This window comes from Sugiyamaella lignohabitans, chromosome A (genome assembly GCF_001640025.1).
Source record: "Sugiyamaella lignohabitans strain CBS 10342 chromosome A, complete sequence".
In the NCBI taxonomy this organism is placed as follows: Eukaryota; Fungi; Ascomycota; class Dipodascomycetes; order Dipodascales; family Trichomonascaceae; genus Sugiyamaella; species Sugiyamaella lignohabitans.
In genome coordinates, this window is record NC_031672.1 from 2712741 (window position 1) to 2732881 (window position 20141).

The window sequence follows — 20141 nt, forward strand, 5'->3', positions numbered from 1 at the left end:
GCTTAATACGTGATTGGATATAAAGATTTTTGTTGCTACTGGATGGTATCAGGTGTTGGAAAAGGGTGGATGGTGTGACAGATTATTCATGTGCCTAAATCTTTGTTTGTAACGGGAGACGGAAATAAACACCTATTTTGGTATGCCTTTGGGCGTAAACCAGGTGCTAAGTAGCTCACGAGGCAGAAAGGACTTGGCCACGCCCGAAGTTGTTACCAGACATGATCAAACATGTGGCTTGTAGGATTTGAGGGCAATTAAGTTTAATGTCTGGTTGTTTGGTGTTTCAATGGCTGTGCCTCAAGTAATATAACGGAGAAGCGTAAATACATAGAAAACACGCTCCTCACACACAGGGATACCGCGCGATAGCGAAAATTAAGTTTGAAACCATTCCTTTCCATGTAAGTCACTTACAATATATGCAATACCAAATCAAGAGGACTCGGTCAATATATTAATATTACATAATGGGACAACCGGTCCCTATTTATATATCCACGGCAAGCCCCTTCATAGGAGTTCTACACTTCCTAAGACACAGGTATGAAGTTCTCGATATCTCTGGCAGCGCTTCTCGCATCAGGAGCTTGGGCAGTGGCACTATCAGCAAGAGCTGGGGAAGACCAAATTCCCAATGGAGTGATTGCTGTAGATATTCAGCACAAACGCGAGGTTGGCCGTCTAGGTAAAAGAGACGCGTCAAATGATATTTATGGAAGCTATGTTATCGTGTTCGGTGTAGGAACTCCTACTCAGCAACAGAGTGCTATAGTGGATACAGGATCCAGTGATCTTTGGATAAATGGACCATGGAGTGGCCAGACTCCTTTTTATAATCCAGCAAAATCAACATCTTATCAATACGATAGTGATGGATTCTACATTGCCTATGGTTCGGGTGACGCGTCAGGTTACTGGATATCAGAGGATGTAAACATTGCCGGGTCTACACTAAAAAACCAACAAATGGGGCTAGTCAACAACCCAAGCGCGGGCCAGGCGGTCTTCGGAATTGGAATGATGACCAACGAAGTGGCCAACACACAATACAACAACGTGCCACAAAATCTCTACGTACAAAATCTAATCAAGGCCAATGCATATTCAATCTACTTAGACAATCTTGAAACATCGACAGGCCGTATACTTTTTGGAGGCATTGATTCAAGCAAGTATAATGGAACTTTGTATTCAGTTCCTATAACCGATAACGTATCATTTTATGTGGATGTCAATGAGATTACAGTTGGCGGAAAAACCGTTACCAACAACGGTAAGTTCTCCGGGCTGATGGATTCAGGAACTACCTTTTGTTACTTGCCTAGTAGTATAGCAAAAAATGTGGCCCAAGAGTTCAATGCGCAATTTGATCCATCCACAGGATTATATTTTGCTCAAACAAACACTTCTAGCAAAGAATTTGTATTCAACTTTTCCGGTGCGACTATTAAGGTGCCAGCCAGTGAGATGCTAGTAGATGCCAGCTACATTATGCAGGGAAGTTCACCAGGACCATATGTTCTTGGAGTGGTTCCAAGTGATGAAGCACCATACATTATCGGCGATACTTTCCTTCGGTCAGCTTATGTCGTTTTTGATGTGAGCACGATGCATATCGCAATTGGCCAAGCAAGTTACGATGCTAATGCCAATATCAGCGCCATTACCAAAGGAGGAATTCAAGGAGCAGTTCCTGCACCGGGGTACAATGCTAACCAGGCAGTCCGAACTATTCTCACAGTAGCAATACCAGGATCAACTGGCCTTGGAGCCAACGATGTCGAGGCAAACAAAGCATCGTCACCATCGGTGGCAGCAGCATCAACCGCATCCACTTCACCTTCAACCTTCCAATGGCCATGGTGGTGGCCCTTTAAGACAGCAAACTAAGTTCAATACCTACTCCCTACAAATTAAAGTTTCAAACTTAAGTCGTTAAGCACAAAACCATAAGCTGAAGCAAATAGTCAATTAGTAAGACTATAAACTATATAAATTCAATCGCAAACAAGATATATCCAACCCTAATCATGGCGATCAAAGGGACGTTCACAGACAATCCCAAGAACGTTTCAGAGCCTGACATTAGCAAACAGAGTCGTTGAGTCTTAACCTTTTCATTAGAGGAGTAGAAGTGGACGAAAACTCCGAGGAAAACAAAATATAATTGTTACAAGAAAGTCTAAACCTGTCTAAAATCGACTGAATGATAACATATATTAAAGCTTCTGCATTGAGCAAAGATCGTCAGGGGGTTTCTGAAAATTATCGTGTAGTTATCTAATCAGAACCGCAGCAGGTCGGATAAATGACGGGACGGTGAGGCTGTAGCACCCGATAACGGGTGTTATACGCTGTGAGCACCGTGAGTGCTGTGGGTGTTGTGGATTCTATGTGCACGGCCCATGCGAGTACTATACTGTATTGAATCTCCTTAGCAAATAGCCGATATGGTCTGCCTGCTATGGGTGATTACTCGCTGGCAAGCCATTCATCGCCATTCATCCAACAGACACTCGGGAAAGGCGCGGAAAGGCGCGCTGATCAGCGATGGACGTTGAAGACGGTTGAGAAGCGTCGGATCCGACGCACCCTGCGTCGCATATCCAACGAGAGCTCGAGCTGCAGCATCAATGGCATGAGCAGCATCGAACTATGGGCCCCAACGAAACAGCGGGCGAACGGAGAAACACAACCACAAGTCCTAGCGCATCCAAGTGACCAGTCCTCACCGTCCTCCAGCAGTCGACCACGCATTTTCGACCCAACCAACGGACACCGACAGTAAACAGACAGTGAGGTCACGGCCGGCGGCCAAAAAAAAAAAACCTAAAAACCACCTCAGTTTCAGCTGACCAGTCTCCAGCCCGCTGCGCTAACCCACAACCCACTTCTCCACTCTTCTCCGCTTTCTGCGTATGAGTCGTCAGTCATCAGTCGTCAGCTGTCAGTAGACGGCGGTCCTCGCAGTCTTCGCAGGAGCAAAGGGGGTCTGGGGCGGAGCCCCAGCCGCTGGAGGCAAAGTTGAGTTTGGGGGAACTTTGATTCCAAGTCCGCGGACGTGCTGAGTCGACTCCGATCCGCCGAATGCTTGTGAGCCGTTAAGACCTCATCGTCCGTGAACCGGACTAATTAACTGCCCTACTGAAAATACTGGTTACTTGGCTACCGCTGTAATAGTAGTAGTAGTAGTGAGTACGGATGTAGTACTGCCCCCTGCAACTCAACAAATTGCACATTGCTTTTTTGCATCTTTCCAGCTGTAGCAGCTTCTTATTGAAGTCGTGTTGGGAGGAGACAATTGCCAGCTGGTGCATTAGTCTCGTTACTTTAAAAAAACACCCATCCGGCCCTTGCCCATATAATAAGCGGACATCCCAACAAACTGCATGCTACTAATGAGGGCCGGAGGGAATAGAAGCATAATAAATCGAAACATCCCAACCGGCTGGTATCGTAATAACCGGTTGTAGGCGATTCTAGGGGCAACTGATGCACCTACAAGTGAAAAATTGTTGACCCGTAAAGCCACACCAGTCAGTAGTAATTAGAAAAATTGTTGGTCTCGATAAACATGACGGATGAGATAGATACATGCATATTCACAAGCTGACCTGCATCAACAGACTACAGTTACAGTTACACATACCCAATATTACTACATTGGCAGGCAGCACCCGCCGGAGCCCCTGGGTGCCTATCCTAGTGTATGGCTAACTAGCACGCGGGTGCCGCAGTCAACAACCCCAATCAATCAGTAATAACTTACATTAGACAGGACGTACATACATACATACAGAGGTCCTCTAGCGCCATTACCAGGCTGCATATAATTTTTAAGGTGTATTAGGATTAGCGTGTATCCAACAGATGTTGATTCTTTTTAATTGTATGCATATCCACCAACATTGAATTTTTCTTTTCTTCCATATCCCAACTTTCTTCCTTACAATCTTCAAGACATTTATTTTGATCTCCCAGTCATAAATAATTTGTTATTTGATTGAGTTTTGCCACAACAAGTTGAAGGGTTCAATTTGTTTGTTTGTTTGTTTATTTGATTGATTGAGTTATTGGTTTTGGTTGGATTCAACCATTGTAAGATTATTGTTCGAGGTCATCATTTATAATCAGGAAGTCTAGCTGAGTGATTGATTTATTCTGATTATTGATAGAGTAACATTCAGAATACTTTCGACTAGATCTTGATAGAGATTCTGTGACTTGGATAGTCGGTTACGTTTGATAATTTGTTCGAGTAAGTACGGGTGATAACCGACAGTGGTAGCTGTGGTTGTGGATAGTAGAAGTATTAGATGTGGTAGTAGAAGTACTAGATGTGGTAGTAGAAGTATTAGCTGTGGTAGTAGAAGGACTGATTGTGGTGCAAATGGAGATGATGTCCTTGTTTGTTAGGGATGTTGTTACTGGTTTATTATAATCAACCATTTGAAGCTGGATTTGTTCTTTCTATGGAAGATGTTTTTTGTGGAAGTACTGTGAGCTAGCTACTCTACTAAATCTCAAATGTGGTTAGAATACTATTAATTAGAGGGTTGAAAGGCACTTGGTATATTGATTAGATTACTAACATTATAGACGAACCGCATTAACTAAGATTTTATTATTTTTTTTTGCATTTTTATTTGATCCATCTGGCTAATTTATTGTAAGTATTAGGTGCTTCCGCCTTTTTGTCAGGCAGTTCCATTTAGTCCGAGTCCCACGCATGATGTTTTTGCCGGAAGAGCCACTGTGGTTGTTGGGATCGCCCGACAATTGTGCAGTGAAATATTCAGGTCAAGCCGCGTATTAATTTTTTTTGTCACGACCCCTGAATTTGCCCAGCAAGGGCATGCCGAGCGATGATTTTCTCAGAAGTGCTTGTTCGCAGGAGCATCACCAGCACCCCCCTGAATGAAACAAAGTCGGCGAAATTTGTGTGAGACCTGGACGAGAACTGGACATCAGACAGAGGTAACAATCAAAAAATTATCAGCTGGTCAATGATATCTAACTTTTGCTCCTAGACAATGTATGCTACTGGTGTGTCTACTCCACAGAGTGCTGCATCATTGCGACCTTTGATGCTCTCGCACGGCGACATTGAGCACACTCTGTTGGTTCCAACTTCTTTGTATTTGAACTGTTCACAATTAAGAGACCAGTATTTGGCCACTCTGCCACCTCCTACTGAGGGAAACGCCGGTGATGATGAACCTGCTTCGTCAACTGAGCTTTTGGCCGACTTTTTGGGATTCACTTCTACTTTGGTCGACGAAGAGCCTGGTCCTTATGATGACGTTTTAGCACTTGTTTTGACCGAGTTCGAGTCACGTTATTTGCAAGGAAACGATGTACACGCTGTTGCTGCTGCTCTTCAAACCGCTGGCAGCGAAGGTGAGGCTTCTGGCACCACTGTTGAGAAGATCAAGAAGGTTGTCAAGTCGTACTACTCTGCTCGTTTGGCTGCCAACAGACCCATTAAGTCTCACGACTCTGCTCTTTTGCGCGCTGCCGGCGATGACAGGGCTACTTTGCACGCCATTTTCGGTGGCCAAGGCAACACTGAAGACTACTTTGAAGAGCTTCGTGATATTTATAATGTTTACAACGGAACTATCAGCGACTTTATTGAATTGGTTGCTGACAAGTTATTGCAATTGTCTAGAGAGCACTCTGATGCTAACAAGATTTACACCAAGGGCTTGGATATCTTGAGATGGTTGAATCACCCCGAGACTACTCCCGATAACGACTATTTAATTTCTGCTCCCATCTCTGTTCCTGTTATCGGAGTTATCCAGCTTGCTCATTATGCCATTACCTGTAGAGTTCTTGGCAAGACCCCTGGTGAGTTCCGTGAGTACCTTTCTGGTGCTACCGGTCATTCTCAAGGTCTCGTTACTGCTGTCACTATTGCCTCATCTGACTCTTGGGAGTCTTTCTTTGATTCCGCTTTAAAGGCTATGACTATTTTCTTCTACATTGGTTTAAGATGTCAACAGCAATACCCTCACACTTCTTTGCCTCCTTCTGTTTTGGAGGACTCTGTTGCTGAGGGTGAAGGAAAGCCTTCCCCTATGCTTTCCGTTCGTGATTTGTCTCAAGAACAATTGCAAAAGTTTGTTGATATTACCAACCAACATTTGCCCAAGGAGAAGCACATTGTCATCTCTCTTATCAACGGTGCCAGAAACATGGTTGTTACTGGTCCTCCTCAATCCTTGTACGGTCTTAACCTCACTCTTCGTAAGGCCAAGGCTCCCACTGGCTTGAACCAAGGCCGTGTTCCTCACAGTCAAAGAAAGCTTCGTTTCTCTAACAGATTCTTGCCTATTACTTCGCCATTCCACTCTCCTTTGTTGACTGATGCCACTGACATCATTGTTTCTGACTTGAAGTCTGCTGGTGTTGAGTTCACTGCCTCTGGTTTGGCCATTCCTGTATACGACACATACGATGGATCTGACTTCAGATCTTCGCAATCCTCGATTGTTGCTCGTGTTATTGAACTCATTACTCACTTGCCAGTTAACTGGGAGATTGCCACCAAGTTTTCTTCTACACACATTCTTGATTTCGGTCCTGGTGGTCTTTCTGGTTTGGGTCTCCTTACTCACCGTAACAAGGACGGTACCGGTGTTCGTGTTATCCTTGCCGGTGTTTTGGATGGTTCTGCCTCTCAAGAAGAATTCGGTTACAAGCAAGAGCTGTTTGACAGAGAAGAGGGTGCTGTCCGTGTTGCCCTTGACTGGGTCAAGGAATTCTCCCCCAAGCTTATCAAGACCAAGAGCGGTGTTACATATGTTGATACTAAGTTCTCGAGACTGCTTGGAAGACCTCCTCTCATGGTTCCTGGTATGACACCTACCACTGTTCGTCCCGAGTTTGTTGCTGCCACTCTCAACGCTGGTTATCACATTGAGTTGGGTGGTGGTGGTTACTTCATGCCCAGCATGCTTACTGCTGCTCTTGAGAAAATTAAGAATGCTACTAAGCCTGGTGTTGGTATCACTCTTAACGTTCTGTACGTTAACCCAGTCATGCTTCAGTGGTGTATTCCTCTTATTGAGAACCTCCGTAAGGATGGTTTCCCTATTGAAGGTTTGACTATTGGTGCTGGTGTTCCATCTCTGGATGTTGCCAACGAGTACATTCGCAACTTGGGCTTGAAGCACATCTCATTCAAGCCTGGTACTGTGGAGTCCATTGCTACTGCTGTCAGCATTGCTGCTGCCAACCCTAGCTTCCCAGTTATTATTCAATGGACTGGTGGTCGTGGTGGTGGACACCACTCGTTTGAGGACTTCCACGCTCCCGTTCTTCAAATGTACTCTAAGATCAGACGCCAACCTAATATCATCCTTGTTGGTGGTTCTGGTTTCGGTAGTGCTGAGGATACTTACCCATACTTGACTGGTGAGTGGTCTACTAAGTTCAACTATCCTCCCATGCCATTTGACGGTTTCTTGTTGGGTTCCAGAGTCATGGTTGCTAAGGAGACTTTCACTTCCCCTGATGCTAAGAAGGCTATTGTCAATGCCCCTGGTGTCGCTGATAAGGACTGGGAGAAGACTTACAAGGGTGCCACTGGTGGTATCATCACTGTTAACTCTGAGATGGGTGAACCCATCCATAAGTTGGCTACTCGTGGTGTTTTGTTCTGGCACGAGCTTGATAACATGATCTTCAGCCTGCCTAAGAATAAGAGAGTTGAGGTTCTTGCTTCTAAGCGTGATTATATTATCAAGCGTCTTAATGACGATTTCCAAAAGACCTGGTTCGGTCGTGACTTTAGCGGCAAGGTCGTTGATTTGGAAGATATGACTTACGGTGAAGTCGTTTCTCGTTGTATCGATTTGCTCTTTGTCAAGAAGGAGAAGAGATGGATTGATACCACTCTCCGTAACTTTACTGGTGATTTCATTAGACGTTTGGAAGAGCGTTTCACCACTGAGAGCGGTAAGCTTTCTGTCTTGCAATCATACAGCCAACTTGACGAGCCTTTTGGTACTTTGGACAGAGTTCTCGAAGCTTACCCCGAAGCCAAGACTCAAATCATCAATGCTCAAGACAAGGACTACTTCTTGCTGCTTTGTCGTAGACCCACTCAAAAGCCTGTTCCTTTCATCCCTGCTCTTGATGACAACTTCGAATTTTACTTCAAGAAGGATTCTCTTTGGCAATCTGAGGATTTGGCTGCTGTCGTTGGTGAAGATGTCGGCCGTACCTGTATTCTTCACGGTCCTGTTGCTGCCAAATTCTCCGCCAAGATTGATGAGCCCATTCAAGATATCTTGGACGGAATCCACAATGGTCACATTGAGAAACTTCTTAGCGACTTCTATGGTGGTGATGCCTCCAAGGTTCCTGTCATTGAATCGTTCGGTGGCCAACCTCCTAAGGGCGAGTCTGACATTGAGTTCACCTATTCAGGTGTGACTGTTCTTCACGAGGGTGACAATGTTGTTTACAAGATTGATGCCAATGCTAGTGACTCTGCATTCCCATCTCTTGAAGAGTGGATTAATCTTGTTGCTGGTGAAACTTATTCTTGGAGATACTCTTTGTTGTCTGCCAACATTGTTGTCCAAGGAACTAAGCATCAACCTAACCCTCTTAAGCAAGTCTTGGCTCCTGTTAGAGGTCTCAAGGTCGAGATTACTGATGTTAGCAAGCCTGATTCTACTGCCATCAAGGTCTACGAGCCTATCAATGGCAAATTGACCAAGGTTGTCGAGATCTCCAAATCTAGCAAGGATGTCATCAAGGTTCACTTGATTGAACACAGAACCTACGAGAAGAAACCTGTCGCCATGGAGCTTCTTTATACCTACCAACCTGAGCTCGGTTACGCTCCTATTCAAGAAGTCATGGAAGGCAGAAACCAAAGAGTTAAGGATTTCTACTGGAAGGTCTGGTTCGGTTCTAACGAAAAGACTCCTATTGACCTTGATGTCACTAAGCCTTGGGATGGTGATTCTGTCACTGTTGAAGGTAAAGCTATTGCAGACTTTGTTCACGCTGTTGGAAACAATGGTGAGGCCTTCGTTGAGAGACCTAACAAGGTCACTTATGCCCCCATGGACTTCGCCATTGTCACTGGTTGGAAGGCCATTATCAAGGCCATCTTCCCCAATGTCATTGACGGTGATATCTTGAAGCTTGTCCACCTTTCCAATGGTTTCAAGATGTTCACTGGTGCTGAGCCATTGAAGAAGGGAGATGTTGTTTCTACAACTGCCAGCCTTAAGTCTGTCACCATCCAACCTTCTGGTAAGGTTGTTGAGGTTTCAGGAATTCTTACTAGAGAGGGCAAGCCTATTATGGAAGTCACTTCTCAATTCTTGTACAGAGGTTCTTTTGACGACTACAAGAACTGCTTCCAACGCAAGGATGAGACTCCTGTTGAAATTCATCTCAAGTCTCCTAAGGATGTTGCTGTGTTGTGCTCCAAGGAATGGTTTGAGCTTGACGACTCTTCTATTGATCTTTTGGGCAAGTCTTTGACTTTCAGAACCCAATCTTTCGTTAGATTTAAGAACGCTACTGTGTTTAGCACTGTCGAGACCACTGGTCAAGTTCTTCTCGAGTTGCCTACCAAGGAGGTCATTCAAATTGGTACCGTGAACTACGAGGCTGGCGAGTCTTATGGTAACCCAGTCATTGACTACTTGCAAAGAAATGGTCAAGTTGTTGAGCAACCTGTTCAATTTGAGAACGCCATCCCTCTTAATGCTGGAACTGTTTTGGCTTCCAGAGCTCCATCTTCCAATGAGCCTTATGCCAACGTTTCTGGTGACTACAACCCTATTCACGTCTCCAGAGTTTTTGCTCAGTACGTCAACTTGCCTGGTACCATCACCCACGGCATGTACTCTTCTGCTGCTGTTAGATCTTTGGTCGAAACTTGGGCCGCTGCTAACAATGTTAGCCGTGTTCGTGCCTTCAACTGTTCGTTTGTTGGTATGGTCCTTCCTAATGACGATATTGAGACCAAGTTGGAGCACATTGGTATGATTAACGGTAGAAAGATTATCAAGGTCGAAAGTTTCAAGAGAGAGACCAACGAGCCCGTATTGGTGGGTGAAGCTGAGGTTGAGCAACCTATCTCTTCTTATGTCTTCACTGGTCAAGGTTCTCAAGAACAAGGTATGGGTATGGATCTTTACGAGTCCAGCGAAGTTGCACGCAAGGTCTGGGATAGAGCCGATATTCACTTCTTGAACAATTATGGTTTCTCTATCATCAACATTGTCAAGAACAATCCCAAGGAGTTGACTGTCCACTTCGGAGGATCTCGTGGTAAGGCTATTCGTGAGAATTATATTTCCATGATGTTCGAAACTGTCGATGAAAACGGACAGATTAAGAGCGAGAAGATCTTCAAGTCAATCACTGAAGATACTGATTTCTACACTTTCAAGTCACCAACTGGTTTGCTTTCAGCTACCCAATTCACACAACCTGCTCTTACCTTGATGGAGAAGGCCAGTTTTGAAGACATGAAGTCCAAGGGTTTGATTGACTCCAGTAGTTCTTTCGCTGGTCACTCCCTTGGTGAGTATTCTGCTCTTGCGTCTCTTGGTGATGTTATGCCAATTGAGAGTTTGGTTGATGTTGTTTTCTATAGAGGTATGACCATGCAAGTGGCTGTTCCTCGTGACTCTGCTGGCAGATCGAATTACGGTATGGTTGCTGTTAACCCATCAAGAGTTTCTCCTACTTTCAACGATGCTGCATTGAGATTTGTTGTTGACCACATTTCTCAACAGACCAAGTGGTTATTGGAGATTGTTAACTACAACGTTGAAAACCAGCAATACGTCGCTGCTGGTGATTTGCGTGCTCTTGACACCCTTACCAATGTTCTCAACTTCTTGAAGATTCACAAGATTAACATTGACAAACTCCTTGAGACCATCCCTGTTGAAGAAGTCAAGCAGCATTTGACTGAAATTGTTGACGAGGTTGCCAAGAAGAGTACTGCTAAGCCTCAGCCCATTGATTTGGAGAGAGGTTTTGCTGTCATCCCACTTAAGGGCATCAGTGTTCCATTCCACAGTTCATACTTGAGAAGCGGTGTCAAGCCTTTCAAGAACTTCCTTATCAAGAAGGTTCCTCAATCAGCTGTCAAGCCTGCAAGTCTGATCAACAAGTATATTCCTAACTTGACTGCCAAGCCATTCAAGATTACCAAGGAATACTTCCAAGAGGTTTATGACTTGACTGGAAGTGAAAAGATTAAGAATGTATTGGACAACTGGGAGAGCTATGAGAGTTCATAAAATATTTTGTTTTGTGTTTGATTTAATTAATATTTGTAATTTGTTATATTTTTGAAGTTTATTATTAAATAAATAGAGTTAATAAATACCATGCTATATGCTATATGCTTTAGCTTACAAGGACTATAGTAACAGCCAACATTTTAACGGGTATGCTTTATATGTACAGACATGTCGTAAAATGCCGTCATCCAGTTCGCATTTTTAAGCGGGAAATTTGGGATTTGCTCAATTGCCCAGTTACTGTCTTTATCTCCTTCAACCAATTGTTTTGAAATGCTTCTTACAAATGCAATATCTTTTGTTGATTCTTCACCTTCGTCGATTACTCTAGTATCAAAGGTGAGCAGATCGTTTCCAAGGATAACTCCTCGTGGAAGGGAATCAACGGCTTTTAAGACCCTTTCCGTTAATATATGTGGGGCATGAGGCATATAGTATAACCACTCTGTCATGTCAGGAATGCCATCACCAGGGGTGACCTCCTCCACCACGTCAAACCCATAAAGTTTGAGGAGATCAAGATCCTTTGATTCAAAAACTGGATCCCATGCTGTGACATCTTTGGCTGCAAGCTTAAAATGATCTAATAAAATAATTAATAACGCAAGCTGGTATTGGCAATGTATACCAGTAGTGCTTGTGGGCGAACCCAAAGCCAAACATCGAATATATTTAACCGAATCACCGGGTATTGCTCCGAGAGCTTTCAACAATGCTGCATAATAAGGTGAATTTTTGATCACTGTTTGCAAGTTATCGATAATATTCTTATAATCTTCGGCTGACTTTTCTTTCCATAGATTCTTGCTATTTCGATTCTTTCTTCGAGATATAGGTCTCTCTATGAGTTTGAATCCAGGTTCACTGCTCATAATTGAAAGATTTCTATATAACTGATCTCAGAATCTTTGCAGCTGATTTTTCACTTCGCAGCTTTGTGAAAGGCACGGCTTGACGTGACGCGACTTTCAATTTAAAGATGCATATCTTATCTTTAAGCCGTGATTTTCCTCATAGTGAACTTTTGAGGGTCATCTGTACTTTTTTTTTCCTTTTACAAATTTTACAGTACTATACACTTAGGCTGGTAGTATAGGACAATAATTATGGCCAGACCTAGTACGGTCACCGTTGGTAACAAGAGAGCCCGTAAAAGCATTGGACCTCAATCGTACCCAGTAACAGCTGGCGACCCGATTCCTGTTGGAAGGAAAAAGAGGTACCGACCAGGAACCAAGGCGTTGAGAGAGATACGGAAATACCAAAAGACAACAGACTTACTTATAAGAAAACTGCCATTTGCAAGATTGGTGAGAGAAATAGTTGGTGACTATTTAGGGTTTGACAATCAGTTACGATGGCAGTCAGTTGCTATCCTGGCATTACAAGAGGCTACTGAAGCATTTTTAGTCCATTTATTCGAGGATACAAACCTTTGTGCTATACATGCAAAGCGAGTCACTATAATGCAAAAAGACATTCAATTGGCAAGGAGAATCCGTGGTGCTTGGGGTGGGCTCGGCTAGACGATATCCTTAACAACAAAACCTATTTATTGACAATCCATTTTGTTACTTCATTTGTATTTTATTTAATTAATTTAATTTATTTGCTTTCATAAGAAATCTCTATGTAAGTGTTCAGAGATGTATACGAGACCATTGCGTTGGCTTGGCAAGCACTCTCATACTATAAAAGACAATTTCATAATTTCATTAACTATATGTTGAACTCAGCATCCTGGATCCTTCAAGGCAGAGGTTCAGATGAGCTACTGAGTCTATTCAAATGCAGGTAAACATCGGTTCCGTAACCCTCCATAGAGATAAGTTTGAGGTCACCTCCAAAATAGCGCGAATAGAGTCTCGAAATTGGTAAACCATATCCAAAGCCAGCCAAAGGTGCTTTAAAATCGGATTTGGACAGATCAAGATCAAGATGCGGGGTATTCTTCGCAGTTGTGTACATGTATGTCCAAACATATGGCACTTCACTCCGAGGGATACCACCACCCTCATCGGAAATCTTGATTGTAATGTCTTGTTGTCCTTGAGCAACAATGACTTTAACGGGAGGATAACTATCAGAATCAACACCATATAGTTCAACAACAGCACGAAGAGAGTTCTTGACTACCTCAAAAATCATATGACTAAGATGGCCAGGTACGTACATGAAGCTGATATCAGGGTTACAGACGATATCAACTTGTGGTGCTTCATACAGACCATACCAATCTTCACAAATGAATCGTGCATTGTCAACTGCACTTTGAGCAATATCGCGGATATTTGTATCAGTACAAATTATACCCACATAATCTGGTCTAATACCTCGATCCAGATTCAATGCAATATGTTGACCAATAAGCATACGAATTCCAATACGTGACATATAGAATCTATCAAGGAAAGTCTGTAGAGAATAGTCCACATCAATGTTTGGTCGTGATTCCTTCCACTCTAGAACACCCTGGGCCACAGTGGATACAACACCATCGTGACGAGTCTTAATTTTTTGCAGAGCTTTTGTAACTTGTTCGTTATAATTTTCAATTTCAATTGGCCATTGCACAATGTTAGGGTCTACACTAGCAAAGTACCTTCTGTGACCATGAGATGTTTTGATATCTTCCTGGAATCCTTCTGCTTTCCAGTCTTCAAGCGATGGGTTGATCTGACCCTGTTGACCGGGTTCCGATTTTAATGCCATAACACTCTTTCCTTTTGATTTTCCATTGCCATTACCATTTCCATGTCCGTTACTTTCACCATTATTGCTCAGAGGTAAAACCATCTTAATATTTTCTTTACCCTGATGATGATATAAAGCATCTTTTATTTCCTTACTCAGTTTTGGAATGGGTATGGCAGTCAGTTCCTCAAACGACTGTGAGTACCAATCTCTTACTCTCTGAATAGATGGCATTTCACTAAGCCCATTTGGTAATGCTTCTAAATCCTTCACACGATGAGCAAGCCGGATCGGTAGCTCTTCAACAATAAATTGTGAGGCACGAAACAGATTACCAGCTGATGGGTTATCTCCAAACTGTACCATTTGCCTCAGACTAACTCCAGTTGCAGGAAATTGGGCATAATGTGAGATTTTTTTCACCATCTCAGGCGTGAGTCGCCAACCAGATGTCGAACCGGCTTTGTAAAACCGTAACAATTGAGATGGCTTCATTTAGATCTTTTCAACGTAACAAGTCTAGGTTTCTTTCAAGTTCTGGTATGATAAAAGACCTTTTCAATCCCTGGAAATTCAATGCGATATTTTCAATCAAGTATGGTCGCTAACGTAGCCGAAATCAGATTGGTTACAAATAAAACTTAGTTGATATTCACTCTGTAGATTTAGACGAAGAAATACAATAATTGGGAAACAGCTTTCTAATCAATCTATCCTGAATAAAAACACTAAAAAAACCAGTCTATTACGATCAAACCAAGTTTAATAGTTTTTCTAAAATATTTAGCAATGAAGATAAACAGAATTAAGCTGTCAATCCAAATGACTCTTCTCAGTTAGAAAGTGTGATGATGCTTTGATGCGTTAGATGTGTGGGGTGATAAGATAGGCCACTAATCTCCCGAACAAGTGAATTATCTCGGCACTCGGTCAAATATTCCAGAATCGAGGGTACACCTTAGAACACACAATACAACAAGTATAGGAACCAAAGAAGAAGAAGAAGGAATGATGGTGGAATGACAAATTCAGTTTTTATATATAGTTGTACCACGAAAAAGAGTAAGGTTTCTCAGTGAAGAAATGATCTGATTTGTGGGGTAGGAAAGAGTGATGGGCCTCGAAAATACATCGGGCAGAAGGCTCAATCAGTTATCCTCGTGACTCATATAACGAGGTAAAACTCGGTGGCCCATCGCCAATTTGACTACTATGCATATCAGACATTTAGTTGCCGACTACGGCTGATTCTCGGTCCTTCTCCCAACTGCACCACGGCCTTATTGACCGAGGTGCGGAAAAACTCTGCTAGTTACAGGCCTTTTCGGGCATTCGGCCATGTGACAGAGAGTATCGTTTAGTGATATGCAGGGATGGACCCTGTAACATATCGTGGACCCTGACAGCACGGCCACTTGGTTCGCGTAGCTATAACTGAGATATGCACACTAACATCCAGGGTTCAACGACATATCAACACTCTAGGTGAGATTGCTCCTTCGTTAAGTTCAAGTCGTGATATTGGGATGGGGGAGTGAAACATTGGCGCTCTAGAGACTAATGGAACAACTTCTAGACGTGAATTCTTTAGTATTTATGGGTGCATTTAAAACATCTCCTCTAATATAACTGAACCATTTATATATAAATCTAACACACTGGCTGGCTCCAGAAAGATCCAGTATTAAAATATAATAAAATGCATAGATTTATACAAACTCTTTATATATTTACATTAAAGTGGCTCTGCCGCCGATATCAGTACTAGGTGTTCCACTGGGCATCTCTCCACTACGACCAGACACGAATTGGTGGTAGATTGCCCCGAGTTTGTTGCGTTCCTTGAGTGAAATAGATGGGCTAGTTTCGGCAAGAGATTTGGCTATATGCCTAGGGAGAATGACAACATTATTTGAGGCCTTGGAAGAGGCCCCAGAAGCAGCAATGTCTTTCGTCTGAGAAGCGTTGACCTCAGTCGAACCCATGATGACCTCGAGCTTTTTAGACATCTCTGCCCGTTTGCTAGCATCATGACGACTCGTAACAGCATTACCGTTTGTAGCAGGAGAGGTAGGGTCAATTTCGAAAAAGTCAATCGTCTTAGCCAATGTGTTTGAATCAGCAGAGCCATTGGCAGTCGCACTATTATCGTCCAAGTTAAGGTCTACATCGACGACTTCATGAATAGCCTCCATGTAAGCATTATACAAGAGAGCCTGAAGATCTGCTCCAGAGTATCCGCTAGTCTGCTCAGCTACCGATTGTAGGTCCACATCTTCAGACAGCTTCATATCACCTTGAACAGCACGAAGAATGTCCAACCGATCCTCCAAATCAGGCATATCACAAATCAGTGACTTATCAAGACGTCCAGGACGGAGCAACGCAGAATCAATCAAATCTGGCCGACTGGTAGCTGCCAATACATAAACACCATCAAGACCCTCGGCACCATCCATCTGAGTAAGCATTTGATTGACTACTCGGTCAGTAACACCTGTACTATCATGACCTCTTTTTGGTGCGATTGAGTCAAACTCGTCAAAAAATAAAATACATGGCTTTGCTGCCTGAGCACGATCGAACAAATCTCGAACAGACTGTTCACTGGCACCAATATACTTATTCAATATCTCAGGTCCTTTGATAGAAATAAAATTAAGTCCACATTGGGCTGCGACTGCAGAGGCAAGGAGTGTTTTTCCACAACCTGGATATCCATACAGCAACAGACCAGATCTCAAACGGAGCGGACAGTTCGCAAAGATAGGAGCATATCTGGTCGGCCATTCCAAAGTCTCGAGAATAACTTTTTTGGTCTCTCGGAGTCCACCGATTTCTGACCAGGAAACACTGGATTTTTGTAACTTGACTCCTCTAAGTGATGACGGTACAAAGTCCTTCATGGCATCATCAAAATGCGACTGGTTAATAGTCGAGCCTGGGGCATCACTGCCATTAGCAGACCCATTTTCTGCTACAGTGCCATAATGTCCTGCCTCGATCCTTTCAAATAGGGTCTCGTGATTAGCTCTTTCGACCAAAGTCCAAAGGTCACCAGGTTGGTATCCTTCAGTGCTACCTGCAACCTCCAGAATATCAAAACTGGGGTCTTTCACTAAACCCAAGCTAGCAACTGCCTGGTTTAAAATAGTTTCTCGGACATACTTGTCAGGCGATTTCAAATGCAAAATTTCTTCAAAAATGTGATTGGTAATCAAAGAAGAGTGCAGACTCTCTTTGGTGACTGAGGAAGCGAGAATACTGACATTGCGGACAGATACAGTAGACTCTGTCAATAACTTGAACACTTCAGCAAGCTGTCTAGTTTTGGTAGCATCCGCATGTTCAATCTCTGCTGGAATAAGTTTATCCAAATCATCGAGAATAATGACGCTTGGCGAGTACCAAGCAGCTTCAAGGAATAGTTTGCGTAAAGTTTCCTTGAGTGAATGAACTTGCTTTTCTGCGTGTACGGCACACGGGAACCAGATTGTATGAACAAAATCTTCCTTGAGACGTGATTGGACTTCCCGAAGGACAGATGTCTTACCAGACACCCGTGTGCCGTAAACAAGGGTTCCCTTGTTTCCACTTCTCACTGCCGTATTGGCATCTGACAGAAACTGGTCTACTCCAACAATGGGCCTAGAAACAGAACGAGGCTCCAACAATGTTTGTAAACGTGGAGCTATAGACGACTCAGGGCGAACCACCTCTGATTCTAATGCAATTGTTGGCAATTTTGAAGATGACTTTGTACTGACATTAAACCAGATAGGAGATGTGCTTGTAGAATGCGATGTCTCGGTATCAAATTCAACAAGACACCCCAAAGGCAATTCATCTCCAATTGGTGGTAATTGCATGAAGTTGGTAATAGGGCTACCACTGTTTGTTAAAAGTGACACTTGGTCCAGTAGTTTTTTGACTTGATCTAGTTTCTTGTCACCAGCACTGGACTCGTCCTGCGACGAAGCTGACTTGAGTTTAAGAGAGTTTGGGGCGCTGACGGTCACAATAGGACGTATAGATAGTTTTGAGGGAGCTTTGGACAGCGGTTTTTGAGCCGGTTCAAGGCGAATTACATTTCCAACAGAATCAGAAATACCAAGTGCCACACTTAGAGCATACGAGAGCCCAACATGTCCGTGAGGTCCATTTCTATAACTAACCAGTTTAGCAACTACTGAGGTTGCAGATGGAATATCATTTGTATCTTCACCCAGAGCTGCAGTGGTAGCAGAATTAGCACCAGTAACATTACTACCCGTACCATTGTTGGCTGTGTTGGCTGCAGTACTATTGACTCCGGGTACCGTATTTTGGTTAGCATTACCACTTTGTACGCCAGTAGGTGTAATGACACTAACACTAACATATTCCGCACCACGCAAGGGATAAAGAACAGAATCAGGGTCAGCATAGACCTCCATGGTATACTTTTGAGAAGCAGCATTGAGGTCGCTATAAGATGGGTGAGGAAGGCTGACACCTCTTAAAAGAACGTTTGGAGCAGCTCTACCAGATTGTTTACCTCCAGAATGCGTTCCAGATGCAGCTGAGTTGTTTCCACCAATAAGTTTTGATTGCTCTTTTTCCTTTTTGGCAACCTTTGGTGCAATTATCACCTCGGAGTTAGGTGATAGCTGAGCAAAGGCAAATCCACCTGCTGGTTCAGGTTCTATTTTCACGACAGCCAAGGTAGCTACACTTGTAGGTGAAGGGTAAACAGTGATAGTGTGTAATTTGCTGACAGCACGTACTTGATTAATCATCCATGACTCCAAAAACTCGGCATGAGTTTCTACGATCTCCCAATCTGAGTTGGTCACTGGATCCAAGTGTACCGTATGAGCTTGAGGCGGATCAGCATGGATCACAATTGTTACTTTTTGCTTCTGATCTAGTCCGAGTCCACTGGCAAAAGTGGGATCAATCTCTAAGATATCACTAGAAGAGGAACCGGGTCTAGCATCGCTGGCAGAGGTCATACCTGTCCAGCCAACAAAAACATGTTCTTCCTTGATTCTTATACCCCTTTTCTGGAATTTCAATTCAAAAACAACATTCTGAGCTGGCTAGATTTATTTTTTGTTAGTTCAACCCTTGGGGTATAATCAGAGGCTGGAAGAAAAGTCATACGTACAATGTTCGCATTAAACAACACGCCAGTCACCGAAGCAGGCAAGTTCACTAACGACGACCGTAATGGCACAAAAGCCACTGTAGCTGAATATGACATTGCCAAGAAGTAAGATGCTTCTGAACTATAAACTTCTGAACTATAACTGTCTACCTCTCTTTTGCTAGCTTCTAGGCAGTTGGTTTGCGTCTATATAACCGAAGCGAACTCCGGGGATTCATATGCAGTAGAAATGTGGAGTAAGTGGAAGTGTATACGGTAAAACACCGAGGCAGTTAGTTAACGGCTGATGAGTGCATAGTAGCCGCCAGACTGAATTTCAAACGCATTAAACACCTAACACTACTTCCAGCACAATTTGAAACTGATAATAATGGAGAATAATTGTAATTATATACTGATAGATGTATGTTTCTGGCTGTTGGTGTCAAAACGGATCGACCCTTGCCGAAATCTCGATACAGTACTGTTTGTTAGTATGACTGAGGACAAGATATAAAATGAAGTTTTCTACTATACTCAATGAGATACAAAACACTATCAAATCGGATCTTTTATATAATCCAACAGGACTTCTCTCTTATTTATATGAATAATTTGCTACTTGTTTCGACAATCTAACGTTGCTAGACCGAGTAAAACGCGACTATGACGTTCTATATGAGACAAAAGTGGACAGTAGCATACCTTGACTAATGCAAGGTGAATATCGATAGCGGCATGAGTTGAATTCGGTAACTGAAACGGATAGTCTGCTCCCAGATTGACATACTTATCCAGGACAATTTCGTTCGTTTTCACACTATCAAGCTTTGGGCGAGTTCAAAATATTGTAAGAGATGCGACAGCTGACGAGCCAACCTCGTCCAGCCAGCCGTCGGAAGAGACGAGGGATGGTCACCCACCGGGTTTCGCAGAACAGTGTGTATAAACATCTTCACGCGACGGGTGGCTTGATTTTGAAAAAGTAACAAAAGTCTTGTGAATAAAATTAGTAATTAAAT

General features: G+C 43.2%; 6 protein-coding genes across 6 annotated transcripts; 3 read left to right on the top strand and 3 right to left on the bottom strand.

Moving 5' to 3' along the window:
* Positions 1–546: 546 nt before the first annotated feature.
* On the top strand, positions 547–1893 carry YPS3 (Yps3p; the record flags this gene model as incomplete). Its single annotated transcript, XM_018882830.1, has 1 exon — positions 547–1893. The coding sequence occupies one exon, from the start codon at positions 547–549 to the stop codon at positions 1891–1893; it is 1347 nt and encodes a 448-aa protein (XP_018735079.1).
* A 3143-nt stretch (positions 1894–5036) lies between these two features.
* On the top strand, positions 5037–11294 carry FAS1 (tetrafunctional fatty acid synthase subunit FAS1; the record flags this gene model as incomplete). The annotated part of the gene is made up of 1 exon (XM_018882831.1): positions 5037–11294. One exon carries the CDS (start codon positions 5037–5039, stop codon positions 11292–11294), a length of 6258 nt encoding a protein of 2085 aa, XP_018735080.1.
* A 143-nt stretch (positions 11295–11437) lies between these two features.
* BER1 (Ber1p) lies at positions 11438–12169 on the bottom strand (the record flags this gene model as incomplete). The annotated part of the gene is made up of 1 exon (XM_018882832.1): positions 11438–12169. One exon carries the CDS (start codon positions 12167–12169, stop codon positions 11438–11440), a length of 732 nt encoding a protein of 243 aa, XP_018735081.1.
* A 234-nt stretch (positions 12170–12403) lies between these two features.
* HHT2 (histone H3) lies at positions 12404–12823 on the top strand (the record flags this gene model as incomplete). Its single annotated transcript, XM_018882833.1, has 1 exon — positions 12404–12823. The coding sequence occupies one exon, from the start codon at positions 12404–12406 to the stop codon at positions 12821–12823; it is 420 nt and encodes a 139-aa protein (XP_018735082.1).
* Positions 12824–13046: 223 nt separating this feature from the next.
* Positions 13047–14486, bottom strand: PKP1 (protein kinase PKP1; the record flags this gene model as incomplete). Its single annotated transcript, XM_018882834.1, has 1 exon — positions 13047–14486. The coding sequence occupies one exon, from the start codon at positions 14484–14486 to the stop codon at positions 13047–13049; it is 1440 nt and encodes a 479-aa protein (XP_018735083.1).
* A 1235-nt stretch (positions 14487–15721) lies between these two features.
* PEX1 (AAA family ATPase peroxin 1) lies at positions 15722–18985 on the bottom strand (the record flags this gene model as incomplete). Its single annotated transcript, XM_018882835.1, has 1 exon — positions 15722–18985. The coding sequence occupies one exon, from the start codon at positions 18983–18985 to the stop codon at positions 15722–15724; it is 3264 nt and encodes a 1087-aa protein (XP_018735084.1).
* Positions 18986–20141: the final 1156 nt, after the last annotated feature.